This window comes from Ooceraea biroi, chromosome 13 (assembly GCF_003672135.1).
Source record: "Ooceraea biroi isolate clonal line C1 chromosome 13, Obir_v5.4, whole genome shotgun sequence".
NCBI lineage: Eukaryota > Metazoa > Arthropoda > Insecta > Hymenoptera > Formicidae > Ooceraea > Ooceraea biroi.
In genome coordinates, this window is record NC_039518.1 from 9,316,655 (window position 1) to 9,335,006 (window position 18,352).

At 36.2% G+C, this 18,352-nt stretch overlaps 1 protein-coding gene across 1 annotated transcript in view; it reads right to left on the reverse strand.

The window, feature by feature from the left end:
* LOC105286333 (homeobox protein Nkx-2.4) overlaps nucleotides 1-17,042 on the reverse strand; it is a 28,869-nt gene extending 11,827 nt beyond the window's left edge. Inside the window, exons 1-2 of the mRNA XM_011351219.3 lie at nucleotides 15,214-17,042; nucleotides 9,517-9,824 (exon numbers count right to left, since the gene is read on the reverse strand). Coding sequence (XP_011349521.2) covers nucleotides 9,517-9,824; nucleotides 15,214-15,979 — 1,074 coding nt within the window. The 5' untranslated portion in view covers nucleotides 15,980-17,042. The remainder of the gene's footprint in view (nucleotides 1-9,516; nucleotides 9,825-15,213) is intronic.
* Between the last annotated feature and the right edge of the window lie 1,310 nt (nucleotides 17,043-18,352).

The following is an 18,352-nucleotide window of genomic DNA, read 5'->3' on the forward strand; positions in this document are numbered from 1 at the left end:
CTCTTGTGAGAGAGATTCGACGATAGAAACGGAACGCGCCGAACAAGCCGACGCGCAGGGAATTGTTATTTTAAGGGAACTGCCGTCCGTCAGTCCGTTTGTCCATCACTCCCGCCACGATGCGGTATGTAAACAGAGAAAGTTAAACAAGATAGGGATATATAACTGGTGTGTGCGTAAGAGCACGGTGTGCAGGCATGAAATTCAAGACTGACAATATCGATTCTGAATGACAAGCGTTTTGATATGTTGATAAGAATTTTGTCTATTGAACCTTAATAACTTTTGCTGTATTAGAAAAAATCGCATGATGTCATTCTATTTTATAATATGTAATATTTTGAGGGATTCTTAATATTTGTATATATATTTGTATATATATGTGTATATATACATTTTTCCTGTATAGAAAATTAATAAATAGTCAGTAAGCAACGAAATTCTGAGCATTTATTAATACAAGGTAAAAATTTTGCTCACAAAAAACGAATCAAGTCACGAAATAGCACAAAGTGTATCCTCCTCAGGTATTCCGGACATCCAGCCTATATTTACCTTTGAGGAACATGGCGGCTGCACCCCTTGCGAAAAGGGCCCACGAGACCACAGGGGGTCGGGCCAAAATTTACTTAACAAGAGGGGAATGGGAACTTGGCTTTAACTTTCGATTAACTTGCAGTTCATTCTCGTTGAGACAGGTAAATGAATTGCTTGACATACGGAAGGCGAATAGTCCTTTCTCTTTTCCGTATACTAAAAATAAGATTATAAGAACTTGTTAGCGGTCTCAGACTAATTATAAATAGATCTATATAATTCTCTTGTTCCTTTAATCATCAAACACCGTACATATTGTATCCTACAAAAGTTGTGATCTTTAGGAACAACGCCAATAAGAGAAAAGAATATTTAATTATATATACGCGCGCGCGTTTATGTTTAAAATAACATCTCGCACGTATGAATAATATTTGAGAAATGCAACATATATGATTTTTTAATTATACAAAATTCTTAAGTACTGTTTCTCTCAATTGTTACGAAGAACAATTCGAGTATCTCGTCATGTTAAAGGACGGAAATATATAGGCGAAAGTCGAACATAATTCGAGTAACTTTTGTTCCATCACTTGACGTTGTTTTCTTCACTCATGGTGACAATCTTTACCATTCAGGAAACGCGTGTTACCGTTTAACGTTACTTTACGTTAGTTCATTAAATGTCGATAAATCTGGTGGGTGGCACGCGAGATTGAGGGGTGCACGATTATATCGCACGTGTGCGACGAGCGCGTCGACACACGTTCGGGAAGCATCGAGTATCTGTTAGGCTCTACTTGACAGAATCAGGCTCGTAGGTAGATAGGTAGCGGCGAGATTGGGGAAGGGAGCGATTAGAGTGGACGATTGATCAAGTTAGCGTAACGTCATTATGTCGCAAGTACATTGGGGGTTGACGGCAAAACGATGACTACCGCTTGCCCCTTGCTAAGTACAACAACCTCCTCGGGCAATTTCACTCGACACCAACTTTGGTCTGGATTATTCGGTTGACGGCTTGTACAGCCTCGAGCCAGTGGTGGTTTTTTGATTAGAGTTTCTTAGTGTGGCTCAAACTGGCGATACGTACCATTAACGTACATTTTTTTTAACTTTATCTTTCGTCTTCTTACATTGATAAATGTAGCACATACTGAAAATAGGACTTGTAAAGATAATCAAAAACCCTTATGCAAGATCTTATGAAGTTAAAAAGTAATCTCCCCGTATGTACACACTATTAAATATTTTCGCTATTTGATCGTATCTCGGCATGTAATCTTTGAATATTGGAAAACAGAATATGAAACTTGGGTACAATTTGGAGCTCAAGCTGGGTGTAATATCATCTGATAGAAAAGAACAAAATGAATCGAGCCTCTACGACTAATTCTTTATTTGGTCAACTAGAAACCGATCTGCTTCTGAATCGATTAGTGAGACAGGAGACAAATAATGGATCCAAATACGACAATGGGACAGAAACTGACTCTGAAGTATCAACTAACGGTTAACCTGTGTTTGCATCTTTGAAGGATTATGCTGTCTGTACGATGGAATTGCAAATGTTCTTTTATAAGCTACTCCTCGTTGTGATGAAACGATTAATTTCGATAAATAGTTGGACAATTTGAAAGCAACAATTGAAGAAAAGCATTTAGCCAATCGGAAGTGCATTGTCTTTCATCACGATAACGCTAGATTTTATACTTCGATGCAAACACAACGCAAGTAACGAGGCTAAACTGAAATCTCTCATTGCAACAACTCACTTCTTTTCATGATCTATTAAATTATGCTTCTTCGGTCTTTAACGAGAGAAATTGGCCACTTTTTATGACAAAGGCACACGAAATGTCTGGTTACCAGACATTGACGAAAACTTATCGAATAGAACGAATCAATTTTAAATAAAATTATTTAGCCTATTTATTATTTTCTTATCACGAAATCCAGCAAAACTGTTGCACAAATTAATATGATGTGATGCTAATGAATTAAATGTCGACACGCAAACATTTACATTTTATTATAATAGGTTGTAGTTTTAATTTACTAACAATATTTATTAAATAATAAAAATATGTATTAATATTTATTTGAAAAAATGAATTAATGTATTTAGTGGAATGTGATTGATCATACATTTGCGTACATTTGAGACTTGGAGAAGTATCAAGGTGCGCGAATACACATGAAAAGAAGTCACATAATGAACTTGCAAATACCGGGATCAACTAACGTCAAATTGTGATTAGGATTGTTAATTGTCCCATGTTGACCCTGCTGAGTGGTAGCTCGAGAACAAACACGATTCTGTCTCCCTTTTGTTTTTTTAACTCAATGCCATCGGCCGGAGATGACTTACCGATTATCCAACATGATGTCCGAAAACTAGGGGTCTTCCAACCCCTCAAATAGAGAAGACTCCGTAGTTACCGGTATGCTACACGGAATAATTCCGTATGATCAGAAAATCATGATAGTATACTTCATAATAATCTTATTCTGTTTTATCTTGTCGCGTTTTGCATAGAATATCCAACAAATAATGAGATTAACATTTATATAAATTCCCATAGGATATATAAAAATCGTTCATTTTATTCGTCTCCAGTTAGCTTTGGTTGTTATTTAGCAATGGTGGTATTCAACATCGTTGAACATTAATAAATACATAAATAGATTTTTATAACTTTTTTTCAAAATTTTACGTATGCGATTACTTAATATTAATATTAACCCCAGTTTTCAGACATACTCTACATCTGAATATGTCGTAAAGCATCGATTTTACCTGAGAGAAACACAAGAATGCAAAATCTTTTAGACAATAATACAAATGAAATAAATAATAGTTTAAGATATTAGGTTGAAGCAGAGAGGTTCCTCTCTGGTTGAAGTAAATAAAATAGATAAAATTAATTTTATTATTATTATTGCAATTAATAAATAATTATTTCGGAAATATATGTTTCGATTCTTTGGACGAAAAATTGAGAGGAAACTATAATATATACGTACTAATCTTCCACTTGCCTAAAATTCAATGATTATGCTGCTCAGAATATAAAGAATGTTAACGATATTTCAAAATCTCCTATGTAAAATTTAGTTTTCAGGAAATTTTTTATTCCTACTGTTACAGTATTTAATTTCAGATTGATTAAAATAGACAAACAAAAATTCATGATTCAAGGAAGACAACTCTCTGTTTTTGATAAGACCAAAAAAATAAAAGAACGAAGAAATTAAACCTTCATTAACGCGCTGACCATACTTTTTTGTCAGCTTGAATTTTAGTTTTAATGTCTTTTCAAGATAGATACGAATTGCTGCCGTAAAACGCTGTTAGGGGATGCTGATGTTTGCGATTTGAATATATGCACCCTCTCGGAATGCATATCGAGAATACGTCCGAGGTTACAAAGAACTTGCTTGCACTATAGGGTGAAACACAAAAAATAATTTCTAGTAAACTTCAAAAAACTATCAAGAACTTTGTAAGAATACAGAGAAAAAATAGTACATCACATGTGTCTTACTTAATTGTCTTATGAATTATTTTAAATAAAACCTTGCGCGTCCTTTTAATCACTATTTTTAATACTGCTAATTTAAATTCTTAATTAATTGTAGACTGTTTGATCATCTAATCCAATTTGATAAAAAGAGAATTTGTTTATTTTCTAATTCATGGCATGTAAAGGCACAAAACCATTAGCAGAAAAAATATTTAATCAAACAGAAATTGTTATAAATATTTAATCGCTGGCAATTACGCTTTTAAATTTTTGCTTTCAACTTAATAATATTCAGAGTTTTTGTTTTTTAATTCATTCTTTAAACAAATTTTAAGTTTTTAATATAATTGTATTTACATAAAAATATAGTTTAACACGTAACAAACAAGGATACAAAGAATTTTAGTGATATAATCAAAAACAAGAAAACGGTTGGATGACTTTTGCAATAATCTGTAGATACGCTACCGAGCTTATCCATTACTACGCAGTATCTTCCGTACAAGCGACGAAGAAGTGGAATACAATTATGTCGGCCACATTCTGCCTGTGTAAATATCAGCGGAACGTGGACTGCAAAAGCCAGTGGCATATTCATGTCTGTACTATTATGTGAGGATAGGTGAGGGAGGACTGGAGATGCATTTGAGATATGCGTGCACGCTTTGCAACATATTCAATTAACCATACGAAATTATAATTACATATATAGATAATATTCTGTATGTATGTAATTTTATGTGTATGTATATATATTATATATATATATATATATATATATATATATATATATAAATTAACAAAGTTGCCTAAAGGAATGTAAAATTTAATTCATAATGCGTAAACACGTAGATTATTTATGGAATAAAAGAGTTCATGACGTGAATGAAGACTCAATTGTCTGTGCAATCGACAAGGAAACTCTACTCACTTTTTTCAATTATAAAGACAACGCGCTTCTGGCATTCTCTTCTAATGTTTTCTAATAGATCGCTATCGTCCAGAGAGTACTTCGTCACTGGATCGTCTATCACCATGGAGCGAAGAAAGCGCTTATTTGCTAATCTTCTTTACCTAATATCTAAAAATTTTAGTTTGGTCGTTTGGAAAATGGTAGAGTTTTTCCTCAATTCATCGCCTTATTCCGTCACGTCACAAGCATTGGTATTTTTATTATCGGGCACTCTCTATATTTTACATAATTGGGAATGAGGAATGTTATAATATGAAAAATATAACTGGCAAACTGTATAAGGAGGCAGCTTAAAATAACTTAATTCATAAGTTAATATCAGTTTTTCATTAAACCGTGTTAAAGGGTCACAGCAGTGCTATGTGCTGCTATGTGCTGCTATGTGCTGTCGATCGTCTCGTCTGTCATCTTGTTGATAGATCTCGACGACAGTGATAGCAACGTGTTTGCATGGCATTGAGTTCGCCCTCCGCTTTTCGGGATTTGACCCTTCTTCTGATGCGCACGTGTTAGCAATTGACAACCATAATATAGAAGAACGATACGGAAAAGTAAAGGCTTCCTCGTATGTAAATCTTTTATTATGATTATTATTGGTATAGCTGAATTGTGTACGACCATAATTTCCTCTCTGCTTTTCTTTGCTAACCCTCTCGTCTTCTTATTTGACCTTTTTTCGCATTGATATCTATTACAATACGCACACATTTATATAGTAAAAAGTAAAAAGAAATAATTAATTAATTAGAGAATTAATGAATTGTATAAGTATAATATTAATTCTAAATGATGAAAATCATGGACAATTTGGCAAATCGAAGCTTTACTAAAAAGAAGAGGGAGAACGAGAGGATAAAAGCTGCGATAGGTGGATTTGGAAAGGAGTGCAATTCGCCTCTAATGCGACACTCAACGTAGCAGCTGGCTCACTGGGCTTCTGCTTTTCCATTCGTCACTCGACCACAACCGGTAACAGTAGCGATAATAATAACAATACCAGGAGTGGCTAGGCATTGTAATAGTGCCGTGAGAAGGGGGGTCCAGTACTTGGGAGTAACAATGCGAGCACAAAATGGTGGGACCCATCTGCGTGTGCCCCGTGCTAGGGATCCCTTGCATAATAAGGCAAAGGGGGCGGGTTCCGCGTCGGAAGAAGCGGAGTGAGAGGCAGAACGAGAGAAGCGCGACGAGATGAATGTAACATTGTCGCCGTTTTGCGGATTAAATTTACGGAAAGATTCGTTTTTGAAATGATGAATAATCAATTCTGCGATTTGATGAGTACTTCATTAGTTCGTTAAAACAACTTCAACTACGATGATTCCAAAATATTGACAAAAACAAGATGTATAGAAGGAAGTTACAAAACATAATTCATATTTTATATATAATTTTTTATATATAAGATTTATATATAAGATTTTTTATATATAAGATGTCCGGTAATAACACAATCAACGTGAAGATAGAATGTGTTGAGCCGAATAGAAATGTCATTTTGCGATCTTCTCAATAATTAAAGAATTAATAATTGCATAATATTAGCATATCTCGCGCGTCGAGACAGCAGGTGGAATGCTCTAGACAGAACCGCAAATCATATTACCTAACAACGAGCGTAGTTCAAACAAGTAAGAGCGTGGCGAGAGCACTCTAATTGTAAGAACACTAAGAACGCCATTCACGCGTTGTCCTGCTCACTGTTACTTATTTATACTCCTTGCTATATAATATGGTCGCGGTCCTGCTAGAGCACTTGGCCTCCTCGGCACGCGAGATGCCCCCTAATTTGCTGATCTTAATCAATTAATAACTTTTTAATTATTACGAAGATCGCAAAACGGCATAAGGTTTTTCGGTTTAACTTAATTCCACCATATTCTACCTCCATATGAGCGTTGGCTAAACTTTTATCGGATATCCTGTATATTAGGTGTATGCAAGTCCCTTTTTTAGCATTTTCGTATAATTATTAAAACATTGAATAAATACCCGCTCTTAGTAAATTATTCCCTATAAAAAATATTTCTTTTTTATCAAACATCTCTTTTGCAATTATTATCTATAATACAATTATTGTGTAATACTATTAAGTATAAGACTCATTACATAAACTCATGTAATATTTATATGTGTTATGTGTTTCGAATACGCCCGTGAATTGCAGTTGATTGCAATCAGACCTCTTTACTGACTTCCGTACTTGAATCGTGATCGATTCGCCAGAAGTGCTTCGAGCAAACGCTCAACTTTCAGGAACTCTTCTACCTACGCATTGTTCAACTTTAAGGAAGCATTTCCACTTCCATTTTAAATTGTTCTATCAAACTACTGAAGATTATTGAAGATTGAGATTGTGTAGGAAATCAATGTCAATCGGAACGAAGCAAAAATTGATATTATAGATTTCAGAATTCAGAGCTTATTTCATTTTTTCTATTTTTAGCAACAATTTTTATTAACAATCGACTCTGATTAAGAAATACGATAGAATCTAGCGCTAAGTTCGTGCGGCGAGATGTACTATGTATATTTATGCAAAATCTCTAGTTGAGCGAGGGCACAATTATCATATGTCCACAATCACTGAATCAATCGATTTCTAAGCAGGCTCTAAGTAGGCTCAATCTGTAGTCCGTCGCCCATTATAAAAGTTTATTTAAAACCGTTTTCTATTCTACATATGTGAGAGGAAATAATTGCAAAAATCAAAATAGCTAAATTTTCTTGCTCAACGAAGTGTACGATTCAAATTTTTTGTTAGGAGCGTTCGCGATAATAGTAAAGGTAGCAGTTAAAGAAATATGATGTTATGTAACAAGTTACTCCTTAAGTACTGGTTGACGTAAGCACGCAAAACTTCAGTTATATTAGGTGCGTGCAAAAGGTTTAACTTTTTTTCATTCATTATCACTTATGTGCATAATATATGAAATTTCCAGTGTTGGGAAAGAAACTAAATTTTTTTAATAAAAACCTGTTGCTTATTTTACTAAAAATCAAAATGTTTATTCGAAATATATCCCTTCTGCATGAATATAATGCTGGGCACGCTGAACTAACACATGGATAGATTTATATAAGTCCATCTTTAAGAAAGTCTCAATGACCCTCGTCACAGCGATTTGTATGGCTTTAATGTCATCGTACAGCGCGTTCCTTTTATTGCTATTTTTATTTTTGAAATATAGGAAATAGTTGCATGGCGACAAATCCGACGGATACGATGGGTACTGGATGACGTAAACTTGTTTTTTAGCCAAAAATTGGCATACAACACAGTCTGAAGTGCATTGTTGTACGATAACATTAGTTTCCCGATTTTTTTCCTTTTGTTCAAATGTCGTTAATTTTTAAAATGTCGTTAATTGTATTCTGGAGCACTCAAAATTCTTCAGCATTCTACATCACGTTTGAATTGATAGTAATTTAATAACTTCGCGATTTTTCCTTTTTATATTATTGTAAGAAATAATGATAATAATTGCTGATTTGTATTGCCAAAAAGTATCGAACTTATGCTAAGTAAGTATTACGTCAATAAATTCAATTTACTATATTAATCGAAAAAAATATTTACACAATTCCACGTTTCCATTGTCACAAATAAATCAATTTCTGGCATCAGAATTCGACAAATCGCAGAAGCGTTGGTCTCGATTCTCACCATAAAGCGCCACATTACAAGATGACAAAAGGACAATTCTGCATGTTTATTTTTGAAGGGTTGATAAGTGAATTGAACTGCAGACAGAGAGACGAACGGTAGACAAAATGATAGACCGAATGAGGGGGAGATCCATGCTACGTGCAGGATGCGACCAATGAGCCACGTAACAATTATTTATTGTTGCTTGACTGCGGTCAAGCCGCAACGCACAAAACAGATCTGTTTATACCCAATAAAAATAAATATGCTTGTTAAAATTTATGTATGTTTGATCTGGATATGATAATCGATTGAAAAGAAAGTACAAATTTTATTAAACGATAAGATACTTATGCACAATTATTCATCTAACAAACAATAATTGCATTGCAATTATTTTGCATACTAAATATAGAATAGATTGTTTAACAAACTTTGAAGAATTTATTTGTTCCTATAAAATTTAATTTCTGAAAAGCGTTATATTTTCAATCGCAAATTATACACAGAGAAATTATTATTAGATTTTTTTAACATTTCTACTGTGCAAATGTAAAATGCAATTTGTTAGATAAAATTATTTTAGAAATAGAAATCTAAAATTATAATAACATTGAAATGAAAATAATATAAGTTTTTGTAATAGAGTCAGCATTTATATTGTAATAATTGATTCCATTAAATAAATAGAAAACTTGATATCGTTTTCTGCATAATTGTGTTAATTAACTGAGGAAGTTCTGTATTTAAAATGTGTGCTTATAGAACATTCTCTATTGTTATTTGAAAAATTAGAGCAAATTAGATACAAATTAGGATTAATTACTTACTTGCGTAGGCGTTAAGTGAATTAACGATGCCAGATGTTCCCGTTCAGGCGCACTAAGATATTTTTGCTGCTTGAATCTCCTTTCGAGTTCGTAGACTTGGGCCTGCGTAAAAAGCACGCGTCTCTTTCGTCTTTGGGCAAGAGGGAATTGCATTGCGCCGACGCCCATACTGACACCAACCCCACAGCCAACTCCAACACCCACTCCCATTCCTGATGACTTTGTAACATCGCCCATTGACTGGCCCACCGAGCAGCCAGCCATATTGGTCCCAGCGCCTGCTGCCGCAGCGCCCATCAACCGTGAGACTGCAAAACATAGTAAATAAACCAAAAATTATGTTTTTGCTAGTATTGTTTTTTCGTCTTACATATATGCAGTTGCGCATACTTTCGTTACGGAAAATTTGATTTGATATTAAGTCTGCACCACCATCTCAATTATAATAACTTCACTAAGCTTTTAAACCTTAGTTCTTTATAAGACTTTCTAATAAACAACATCTACTTTTAAAAGAACTTTCGGTAGGAATGGAGTCATCAAAATTAATAGAAAGTCTTTAAAGTAAGATCTATGAAATATCATAGTTATACAGAATACACTATCGAAACTACAAATGTTTTAAGCAAGACGTTATCGAATTCGAACTAAAGTCACAATTATTTTATATAATATAATACTAATAAGAGAGTCCATATCATCAAGCTGAGTCATGAGTTAAAAGTCTGATTGGTTTTCAATCAGACCTAATCGCGAAAATTATCGAGCCGAATCTTATGTCATTACAAATTAAGATTATACATATTGCTTCAATATAATAGAGTTCATTTTTCAGGATGGAATTGTGGGTTTTGTCATTTTATATTATTTCCAATACTCTATGATAATTGCAATTTATTAAGTAACATCCTTTGATGCGACGGCGAAATATTGACTTCTGGTAGGAAGCTGCGAGTTAAACCCATGTAACATTAAAATAGTTTTAGATTTGGCTGAATAATATAGATGCGTGATTGATTCGCGGCACAATTCGATTTGTAAATTAATTCGAAATATAGTCCTGTTTTTTGTTATGTTTATGCAACTGGACTTGCAGCGTTTTAAGAGGCAGTATATATTTGCCGTTAAATACGGTTTGGTACGGCAGTATCTCGCCGTCGGCGTCGCATCAAAGAATATTATCTAATATATTGAAAGATTATGCGATAAAATGATTGCGTACTTTATTGAAAGATCCAACAAATATGCTTTTGTGAGTAAAATGAATGAAGACATGAATAAGTGCAAATTTTGCAAACAAAATATAGATTGCGAGTATATTTATCGCAAGTATATTAATACAGTGCGAGATTATTTCGATAGTAATTTTCATGCGCTTTTGCAAGGCGATTTGATTCGAGATTCGGTTTTGAAAAATTCGGCTGAAGATTAACATAGTATTCGATAATGTTAGATGATGTACAACTGGATTTTACGACTTGGATCATAGTTTCTTATTAAAAAAAAAACAATATTTCGGCATTATATTAATAAATACTATGCGACGCGATATTAATAAAATTCTTTTGTTTTATATTAAACATATTCCTGTGATACAACAAAACATTTTTCACATTCAACTAATACGTGAGTGGATTTTCGAAACTTTTCTCAAAATCGCATCAGATATATGTTTCACGATGTCTGCAATATTATTATAAAGGCTATTTTCCATTGAAATTTTGAGTTTTGGAAAGAGATAATAATAAATCAAGAGACGATATAGACAAGAAGAGACGAGCGATCTCGCATAGCAAGAGAGGAATGAGCAGTGAAAGACTATAATATCGCGTATTTTTGCGATGCCTCTAATTGAGCGAAAGCATCATTATCTTTATAATGGCTGAACTAATTAATTTCTATGGGCTAGTGTAAGACGTTTGCTACTTATATATATGATTTCATATGATATAAATATTTAGTAGTCAAGGATTTTGTAAAAATTAAATCTTTATTCTAAGTTTTGGAGTTTACTTTGTCATGTACTATTGTATATATTTATCATGCTCAAATATTGCTTTGTCTAATTTCCCAGAAATATATTATCTTCTCTCATCATTAGATGCATCTAGTTGCAGAAACGTATCCGTTCTGTCATATCATTGCCCGACAGTTTCTTTCTCTTTGTGCATGTGTGTGTGGAATGATAAGTATTTTCTTTTGTCTCGAAAGCTGACTTGTGACGCCGTCCAATGTATAGCATAATATCCTTTGACGTAATTAAAAAAACAGAATATTGAAAATAGAATATTGAAAATTCTGGGCGATTCCTTTGAATTTGAGCTACCGAAAGCTATTCAATAATCGAATGGTCTATCCCTCGTTAGCCAGAAAAGGGCTGTCAAAAATAAACGCGCCTGTCTATGGACAAAGGAAACGATTTAGGCGCTACAAAATGCTATATCACCGAAGCACGGGAGGTCCGAAAAGAAGTTCTGAATTATTATATCTGTGAGAACCGTATTCTTGAGCCATCAATGAAGTCAAGAGTGAGAAAGAAATACCACTTGAACGCAGGAACAAACACCATCAAATTTGTTTACTCCGGCTCTACTTGATGTGCTTGTCCAGATGGAATCATGAAATCAGAGCTCACTGCATCGAATGTAAAAGTAATACTATCTTTTTCCGGAAAATAACGTATTTCTTACAAGTATCCTTCCATTACACAGATATCCAGAATGGTTACATTCGATAGACTGTATTCAATAGTGAATCGGAATATTCAACATGTAGTTTATCATTATACAAAAGCAATTAAACATCACAGATTATGTATTGTTAAAATAAATCTTGCAGAAATTAGCATAAAAAGAAATAAAGCATATTATTAGTGCAAAAACATTATAATTATTCTCTACCTAAAACTATTATCCCTAATAATTATTTTTAAAAAAAGTGAAAAAAAAGATGCCAAGTTTACGTGCTGCGGATCATCTGGATCTATCTTTTTCTGCAAAAAATAAATATCTTTCTCTCTTTTTTTACTAACGTATAAATTAAATTCTTCGTATTTGTGGAAAAACATTTTGACAAAGTTATTAATAGCCGCCTCTTTTAGATTCTTTTCTTTCCACCTTCTACTATTCGCTTTAGATAGTTAATTGGCATTTGAAAAGAAATTTGATATAAAAGTGTAATAATATTGATAATTCGATGAACAATTATTCCGGAGCTACTTCTGAAGCCACCTCTTCGATTATCCGAGAGAGATGACCGCACCTTCATAAAATATGGCGGGCTCTCTGTACAACAGAGAGTGGAAACTGTACGACATCAGCTGTACGCGGATTAGATGAGAGCATTACGTGAGAGCTCGAAATAAATCGAAAATCTTGGTTTTTGTCAGTTCAAGCTAGATATTTCTATTTCTAATACTTATGCGAAAATAATAAATAGGAAAAGATTTTCAGCAGGCAATAAAGTTTAAAATGGAAATATTTTCACAATTATAATGTTTTTCTGCAAAATATTAAACTCCCTGTTGAAGTTGCAGAAAGCATAATATTGCTTAACGCGATACAGTTTATAAAAAGTTGTAAAAAGACTTTGATAACGCGAATAAATTATGTGATAAGAATAGAAGCTTTTAATAGAATGTTCTTGCTATTCACAAGACATAACCAATCGGTATAATGTACCATTGAAAGATTGACGGATTGTGAATACAATAGTTATTGTGAATAACAACACAAAGTGTTACTTCGAGAAGATTGAATTAATAATGGCGATGCGCGAATGATCCCTGACATGCGAATGATATAAAAATTCAAATTACTAGCAAACTGATAAATTCTTATGGACTATACATCTTAGAAAGTATAATAAAAAATGAAATAGAGTGAATTTGCGTTTTTTAAAGAGATAGATATGTAATAAATAAATTATATTAAATTAATTATATTTATCACAATTTCTTAAGAACGATTCAAAACTTTGTTTCAAATAACAACATTATTTATGACTAGATATAATTATAAGCAGTATGCACAACATAATCACATGACAGCTTATCTATTTTTATAGTAGATAAAGAAAGCAACATTAATAAAAAATTCTTCGCTCTTGCTCAATCGTGTACAACACTCGATCAGATTTGCGCAATCTATACTTATGACTGTAGTTGCAAAACAATGTGATGATGTCTGACAAGAGATAACGTGACGCTGGTGTTGGTATTACAAAGATGATTGTATCATATGAAATATAATTTGAACATAATAAACATACGAAAAACATAATGAAAATGTATGACATTTAACTTGCTTCCACAGGAGAAATGTGTTAAGTTTTTGGATCTAATAAAAATAAAATAAAATTTAAAGAGTTAAGTTTATAGCTAAATCTTACATACAAAAAACTTTCTGTATATAATTTGTACATCATCGCAAACTTTTCACTTTAAAGAGTTCGTAGGTAAAAAATATGCTTTTAACGAATGTTTTGATAAATTATTTGATAAATCAAATAAATCTCCATATTGAATTCCTTGTGTTATAATTGTGTTTATAGTTACATTTTATAACGCCGTTGAATGGAGTTTGTAAGAAACAAAAGCGAATAACTAAAAAGAAAAAGTAAAAAGTAGGTTTATCGAAACACGTAAGATCTCTTAGCCTTTGTTTATTTTGTAAGGGGTGACAATAAGTCCTGTGAAATCGAATTCGGACGATATAGTATCTCAGGTCTCTATCTTGGGGACTAGTTTATTTGTTCAACTGAAACTCCCAGTGCCGTCCACTAACCGCGTTCTCTCGGATTTTGAATCAATACGACGGCGACGGTAACAGCGAGGAGCCATCGGCTCACTAGAGTGGCGCGTGCTGTGGACGAAAAATCTACGGAGAAGACGAACGCTTGTTGATACAAGTCGCGCACAAAAGATGCGCACATTGTTGATCTATAATGGTATGCACGATGACTGTCTTTCGTGGACATTGAAATGCGAAACTCATGGACCTCCAAATGGATCTCAAACTATTGAACTATTCCTATTGATGTGTTGAAGTTTTCCGAAGACGCTTTTACTTACAGCAACAGTTTTCCAAATTATTCTAGTTAAAATATATTATTGACAAGTTATTGACGAATTGTTATCATAAATTGATTTCATCAAAGTTATTAGTTTATTCACTTTGTGCACAAATCAACTTTTAGTGATAATAACAAAATTTAACCTTTTTTTTGCTAGACCACTCAGAGATTAGCGAAAATTGCCATGGATCTTCTTACCAATTAATGACAGCGTTCTTTTGTCGACTTTGTAACGTGAAACTTATACTTTCGATCCCTAAATGGAGCTAAAATGTCCAGAACTCTGCTATTACAGGGCCAATAAAAGTATGATAGACATGATTCTTCAAAAGATCGATACATCTATCGTCGCGCGACATAAGTTTTTATCCAAATATCGGGTCAATCAAAAAGTTTGGTTTAAATTTGTTGTTTTTGACATTATCAACATTATTGCTATCACATTGAAATTGATTTGAAAAATTGAAAATCGAATCAAACTGTTTGACTGATCAAGGTTAGGTATGAATGTTTGAGTATTTTCTACATCTATTTTCGTAAGTTGTTTTTCTTCCGTTGGTCTTGGACACAGTTACGTATAAATGTCAATATATCTTTCGCCGAATGAAAGGATAAACTACTCACTAGCAAAGCGTGGATCATTGGTGGCTGGTGGCGCCGGTGCATACCAAGGATGATGGTGCGACGACACCGCGTGAGATCTCATGGGGTCTGCAGCCGTGGCCGTAGCACCGACCCCGGGTCCGGCATGATGATACGGGGATAATTCTGCAGCGCAATATTGGTACTGCGACGTGAGCTGCATAGTGGCATAAGGATTACTCATGGCGCTCATACCTCCGCTGACACCACCGGCACTACCGCCACCGCCGCCGCTGCCGGGAGCGGTTCCGTTGGCAACGGAAACCGGTCCGGGGGTGCTGCCGCCGGGCGTCGAACCGCCGTGTAGCGGCGGGCTACCGCTGCTCGCACTCGAGCTACCAGCGTTACCACCCACCCGAGCGCCGCAAGCATTCCCGTAAGGCGAGCCCTGGGAATGCGCGACGACACCGACGGCAGCAGCGGCGGCGGCTAGCTCGAGCTTTCGATAAGATTCCTCGATCGGTGACAGAATATCAGTGACACTGAAGGGCGTTGTATGAGCGCCACCAGCGGTTTGTACATGGGACGAGTGCTGCTTCGGTGACAGACTCATTGCCAAATCGATACCATTGAGATCTGACAGCAAACTGGCTTGTTCCAGTTGCGATTGCTGCTGCTGCTGTTGCTGTTGGTGCTGATGATAAGTTGTAGCATTGCTGTTACCGCTTTGATTGCCACCACCGTTTCCGCCGCCGCCGCCGCCGCCGCCGCCGCCGCCGCCGCCACCACCGCCGCTGCCACCACTCATTTCGGCGAGGCCGACGCCGTCGAAGTACTTGAAGCTCACGCCTCGCGGAATGATGAGGCCGGCGCTAGCCGTAACAACGGCGCAACATTACGACGCTACTACTGCTCTTCAATATCGCGCCCACGCGTCGCGATGTCGATGTCAAGATCGCGTTACCGTAACGTCAATCTTCACTAGAAAATATTCCAAGTTATGTCACTCGAATAACCTCACTCACTCCAAATCGATAAGCGTGAATTAATTAATTTCACGATGCAAGTATTTTAACCAGAGGCAAAATCCTATACCCGCGAAATCGGTATAAAACTCGGAATCATGAGCCAGCCTGATCGTTTTCCTCTTTGTCTGTAATCTTGGCGTTTAAGCGTGCGCATAATTTCTCTCTAATAGAGAAGACAAATGTTTACACAAGAACAAATATTTCACTGAAAATATTCAATTTGCAAAATATTTCTTTTCAGCAACTTTCAGTTCAATATTTATTTTCACTGCACACATTTTATATTAATTAATGATTATCGTTGATTCTGATTTCACCTTTATATATCCATTGTCCGTCGCCTCTTTGTTCGATATCTTGCCCAAAAGTGACTTGAAGCGCAAAGTTGACATTAAAGATGAAATATTTCATAGCACGTAACCAAGCAGAAAAATCAGAGCACAGTCGGTCGACTCAGATGATTCCTATTGTTCAACTTTCTGACACTGTTGATAAGGACAGCTAATATATTGTTCTTCAGAAATCCGCACACGCAGTGAAGGACCAAAGCAATGAGGTCAAAGGATTGTCAATACGCGGCACAGCGACCTTACACACGTGATCGAAGATAGTGGCCGGCCACAGCCGGCCGGCGGCCGACTGAAATCACACGGGGTCTTCGAGTCCTTGGATTCCACCGATAAAGAGATGATGGTAGATGTACCACTCTACGGTTCGCCTCTACCTTCGTCGAGGATACACTCTCTCGGTAGGAGAAGAGCCGCTCTATGGATGGATGGATGGATGGATGGATGGATGGATGGATGGATGGATGGATGAATGGATGAATGGATGGATGGATGGATGGATGGATGGATGGATGGATGGATGGATGGATGGATGGATGGATGGATGGATGGATGGATGGATGGATGGGTGGCTGCCTAGCTGGCTGGCTGGTTGGCTGGCTGGCTCGCTGGCTGGCTGGCTGGCTGGCTCGCTGGCTCGCTGGCTGGCTGGCTGGATGGATGGATGAATGAATGGAGAGGACTTCTGTTGGGTACTCCTGGAGAGGTCCTCTCGGCCGCTTAGACCCACTCGACCAGCGCTCACCCGCTCGCGCTCGCTTGCTCGCCCACCCGGGCACAGGTCCCACGGCCTCTCGCAGAGAACCCGTACGACGACACGATGAGTGGAGTGCCCACTACGGAGAAGTGCCTGCTACCAAGAGTCGTGATGAGATGTTCCCTTTTGCGTGTGAGAGAAGGGTTTCCATACGCTGTAGAGAGGCGTAGAGAGGCTGCGACGGAAGAAGTGGATGCTGAAATCGCTGTACAGCCATTGGGCGAGCACCACCAATTGAGTGGCGCGGTCGCATTGCCTCGTCGCTCATTGGATCGCGTCGGTTATCGTAGCGACCCATAATGGGGCAAACCCTCCATGTTAGCTGCCACGCCGTTGGTGCTACGTGGAGCGAATCGGAACGTATCTGCCTATTGAAGCAAGCGTGAGGCTGTACTTGGAGATCGTGGCGGCTGTAACACAAAGTAGTATGCAATTGCTTAACTTAGGACCACCCATTTGGCACCGCCCGGCAGCGCGTCAAGATCCAAGGGCGGGGAAAAACTGACGATGGAAAAATGTTCGCGGCACACGCGCCGAAATTCTCGTCGAGTTTCAACGGCTGACGGTGCTTTTCGATCTGCGTCGACTGTCACGCATCCACGCACAAATTCGAATCTCATGAAAGAGATTTCAAGTTTGCAGTACTATGTGCAACATTTTTCTATTATTTTGTTTCAACAAAAGTACGTGCGAAAGTTTTTATCAATTTTTTCTTGTGACGGCCGTGAGAATTACGTTATACTTAGTGGTGTTGATTCAATAGCATATCACGCGGGTGATATTGACGAGTTTGCTGTGTGTACACAAAGTTAATCCGTTAATATGCATGCTAGTGCAGATATGTATAAATTTATACAATTGCAAGTACAAAAACAAAAATCTTAAATACAATTAATTTAATACTATTCTTCCATGTGACGTACATACAGAATATCTGACAAGAAAGATACCTAAAGCAGATTGAATTGAATAGGGAAAGTCATGTATCTTTTTGTGATCGTAGCAATAATTAAAGAAGATTGGTAAATCAGTGCATCTTTCATAGGATG